General features: G+C 36.6%; 1 protein-coding gene across 1 annotated transcript; it reads right to left on the minus strand.

Annotated features, from left to right (window-relative positions):
• Nucleotides 1-209: 209 nt before the first annotated feature.
• LOC118043558 (probable glucan 1,3-beta-glucosidase A) lies at nucleotides 210-3,185 on the minus strand. The gene is made up of 8 exons (XM_035051574.2): nucleotides 2,994-3,185; nucleotides 2,537-2,656; nucleotides 2,167-2,358; nucleotides 1,675-1,830; nucleotides 1,395-1,564; nucleotides 1,130-1,279; nucleotides 662-1,014; nucleotides 210-534 (listed from the first exon to the last, which is right to left on the minus strand). The coding sequence occupies exons 1-8, from the start codon at nucleotides 3,150-3,152 to the stop codon at nucleotides 353-355; spliced, it is 1,482 nt and encodes a 493-aa protein (XP_034907465.1). The 5' UTR covers nucleotides 3,153-3,185; the 3' UTR covers nucleotides 210-352.
• Nucleotides 3,186-4,565: the final 1,380 nt, after the last annotated feature.

Raw genomic sequence — 4,565 nt, forward strand, 5'->3', positions numbered from 1 at the left:
TGAAAGGTTTTTGTTCCTCAAATCTCAATTATGCCTTGTCCCTAGACCCTTCCACTTGCGGGGGGATGATAAACCATCACTGGAAGAGACGGTTACGTAGCCAAGGAGTTAGTTAAAATCAGTTACATATAACAGAAAGTCAGTTATCAAAGTTAGTTATGTTAGTTAAGCCAACTGTTCTGGCAGTTATTCTTCTTCTGTTATTTGCGTTTTCTTGTAACAGACTCTACAGCAAGAGTTGTATATATATGTGATCAATCTCTGAATAATTAAGTATTGAAACAGAGATTAATATTCTTCTCAAAGTTTTACTGCCAGTTACTACTACTAAAGTAATAGCCATGGTGAGAATCTAGAGCTTTATATAGTTGTTCTCAATCATCCATTTGAGACTCCAGTGGTTAGCTGCACACTTATAAGCCCAATATGCCCATCCAAATGTGGCACGCCCATAGACATCCAGTTGAGCCTTGGTAAAGTTCTGGTAATCTTGCATCGATGCTCCCTGAACTGCCCATTCTCCAGTCCATTCCCCTGCAAAATTTCATTTAACAATCACCATTGTTTTCTGAACTAATACAGTTAATGGGAGACCAAACTAAGGATATTAAAAATAAAAATTTATCTGTTTTGATCGCAGAAAATTTGGTTTTGGACTTGCCTACAAAACTGAGGGGGCCATTTGTAGCTGTCACAGTTGTTAGAGCACTAGCTCGCTGATTGTAGATATAGTCAATGTTCTGTTGGGGATTCATGTTATTGAATGAATCTGAAAATAGGTTGTAATAATGCACATCAATGACTACACGTTTGAGACCGCTTGCAAATGAGAGGAGCTCTTTGGAATCAGCAGGCCCTAGTCGATTTGAGAGGATCACATAAGCATTTTCAGAGTGCTTCCTTACGGCATCATATCCACCTTGATAATACTTTATTAGGGTGTCTAGATTGACTCCCGGGGCCATCGGTTCATTCATCAATTCAATTGCGGCAAGACTTGGTTTGTCGGAATACCTGCTTAGTTGCACTCTGTATTAGAACTCAGGGAAACTTCCATAACCGTGCTTTTGATTTCTGTGAATCTATCTTACGGGAAAAAAAGAAGAAAATCTTATTAGATGTGTCAAACCTTTCTGCAAGGAAGTCTATGACAGCCACCGTTTCCTGAATGTTTGGTTCTCCCCATTCCTGATACCCATCTCGTGTCGCGCTATGATCATTGCCATTTTGTGAAGCTTGAACTGCATGCAAATCAACGATGACCTTCATTTCGTATTTCCTGCATAAAAATATATAAATAATGATCATAGTTATATTTAGCACCTATTCAGAAAAAAAGTAGCCAAAAACAATATTAAACCGTTAATTGATTTCAATTAGTAAATGGTACTCACTGTGCCCATGTGAAAGCATTGTCTAAGGCTTTCAAAGAGCCACCAACAAAAGGTTTCGGTGGCGTGGGATCACTGGCGATCCACCATCCAACTGGAATTCTGACAGCATTAAGACTATTTTCTGACATGAAGCGGAAGTCCTCTTCAGTGATGTAAGAGTTCCAATGATCCTAGGATGAACAAATTTGCAAGTTATGCATGATTTAGTTATTCCTCTAGTTTATAAAATGCTAGAACAGACATCTCTTCTCTTGTTTACGTTACGAATTAAAAGCTTTACCTGCAACACCTGAGGAGCTCTGTCTGGGCCATAACCATTTGTGAGTTGATATTCACCTCGTAAGGAATTGACAATAGTCATTTTGAATACTGATGGATCGCTGTCCTCCCAACCTGAGCCGACATAATCTGCAGTTACCAATGTCTCTGATGATGCCTGATTACACAACGGGAGCAAAGTAATTCTTCATTTAATGTGGATAATTTACTAAACTGATCATGTCTAGCTATGCCTCAGACAGCACAATGATCCAAAGTGTTAATCATAGCCATGATCACTATTCACTAGCATGTACACAACTGTTCGATAACTGATAAGAACCAAGATTCACTGGAAATCATGCTTGAGTCTACATACACCCTGTCCATAGTATTTCAATGGGAAAATTTACCACCCTAAACTAAACTAATCCAGACAAAGTTCCAGAGCCCAAATTGCAATAGAAGTGAAGTTAACAGTTCTGTTGTTAAAAACGAAAATGTTAAGCAATACCTGAATGAACTGTCCATTTGATGCTTGGAGGCGAACTCGATTCCGGTCATCGTTATTTCTTATAATCTGGAATGTTTGTGAGTTTCCAACAGTATCTGAAACTGCTGTTACTTTGTCCCCTTGATCCTCCAGCCCCACAAACTGCTTGTTGAACACTCTAAAGTTGAAATATGTCTCATTGATCCTCCACAACTGTGTAATAAAGCAACAGAAAAGTAATGGTGAGAAACATGCAACATGATATTTCCATCATAGACAATCACAGAAAAGTAAATAGTCCTAGCTAGATATTTTCAAGGCCAAAGAAAAGGTCAAATAGTAGACTAATAATGAACGAAGTCTAGCTAGATCATTATCTTAAAAATCTTACTCTGAACGTTTCCCAGCCAGAGGCTGAGGGCCGGTTGGCTACTAGGACGGTCCCACCTCCATTTTCAGAGCTAAGATACATCTGCAGCTTTGTGGACAAGAACTGCACTTGAGTTCCATCCTACAGTAAATTTGAACAGAAAAATGGTTAAGCAACAATAAAAGACTCATATATAAGAAAATTTCAGCTTTAAGAATAGCAGTAAATATTTAAGACCAACACTTTCTGTTATTGTTCTCCGATGTACAAGAAAAGCATCTACAGGTAAAAGAAAAGAAACGAAAAAAAGCTACTTTGATCTTTCTTGTACTAAGATGTCCAATGAGGTCTTAAGGGAGTGAGGTTTTTGCTAGAGAGATTAAATTTAATGTTTTGGTGGGTGGTTCACACATGATGCATGGATGACAGATAAGTTGATCGATGTTCTTGAATATAATAAAGTTAAAAATAAGATTACCAGGAGATCGTTGTTCGGCATCCCATCATAGAGAGAAGGTTTCATCCACCCTTCAGTAACAAGCCAGTTTCCTAAATTCACAGCTTTAAATGGCTGTGCAAGAGAAAGAGGGGAGAACACGAAAAAAGGAGTAGCGAAGATTAAGAAACAGTAAGCCATTATTCGCTCTCTTTTTATGAGAATGAAAGGATTTAAGGTTGTAATCCATAGAAGAGAAATATATATAGAAGTAGACATGTAAATATTTGACGAAGACTTTAGTACTTGGGTTTGGGACCCTTGACGAAGACTTTGGTATGTGGATTTGGGCCCTTGCCGTGTTTTATTCGTTATTAACAAATTATTAATTAGAGTAATGAGCATATATGTGTTTAGTTTATTAATCGATGATGTTCTCGAACCAAATATGTGAGGTTTTTAAATGTTTGGACAGTAATATAAATATTATTATCTTCATAGCTTAAGAAGCATATGAATTGTAGTCAAAGGCTCAGCACCTTCAAAAACAATCTTTTTTTTAACGGAGTTTAGAGATGTTTGGATGATGAAGTTTGTGACTTTTAAGTAAAGAATTATAATAATAATAAAAAAAAATAAGCTTTAAATTTCAATAATAAAAGTGTTTTATTATTATTATTATTATTATATGATAAATACTTTGAAAATACTTAGAGAATAAAAATTATGAACCATGTACCTGGATGATTAATGGGGTATTTATAGCCCCTTAACCTTGTTATGTTGCTAGAATGGAGGCATTGAAAAGTCATTTTCTCCTGGTAACATTAATGTGGGGTAAATTCCTTATATAATATTAAATGAGCAACAAATATCTCTTACACTATATTAATAAGAGATAAATATCTCTTACATAATATTAATGGCGATGAAAATATGTCTCTATAATATGATAACATAACGCACCTTGAAAGGAATTATTCAAAGATCTCCTTAGTGCAATAGCATAACTCTCTAAGGAAGGGATTGACTTGGTCTTTATAATGTGATTGCTAAATTCTTTAAGGGATTGACATGGTCTTTCTATTACGATAACACAACTCACCTTCGAAGAGATTGATTAAGGATCTATTTAATACAATAGCATAACTCTCCAAGAAAGGGATTAACTCGATCTCCCTAGTGCGATTGCACAATTATCTAAGGGATTGATATGGTCTTCTTAATGCGATAACATAACTTACGTTAGAAGGGATTCATCAAGGGTCTTTCTAGTGCAAGAGTAAAACTATTTGAGAAAGGGATTGACTCGATCTTTCTAGTACGATTGAACAATTCTTCAAGGTCTTTCAACATAGTCTCCCTAGTGCAATTGCATACCTCTCTAAGGGATGAGTCTAAGACCTCCCTATTGTAAGACCTCCCTATTGTAATGGCACTAACCTTCATGTGATGCCTAATGACCTCTCATCAATTCTTTATGTGATACCTAAGGACCTCTCACCAAGTCACAGGAGATACGTTCATAAACAGCTAGATTAAAGGAGTAAGAACTCTTGAAAAAGGCTATACTTGTAACCTAGATTTCCTCTCGGTTCCAGGCAAGGGGCGAGT

The sequence above is a fragment of the Populus alba genome, chromosome 7 (assembly GCF_005239225.2).
Source record: "Populus alba chromosome 7, ASM523922v2, whole genome shotgun sequence".
NCBI lineage: Eukaryota > Viridiplantae > Streptophyta > Magnoliopsida > Malpighiales > Salicaceae > Populus > Populus alba.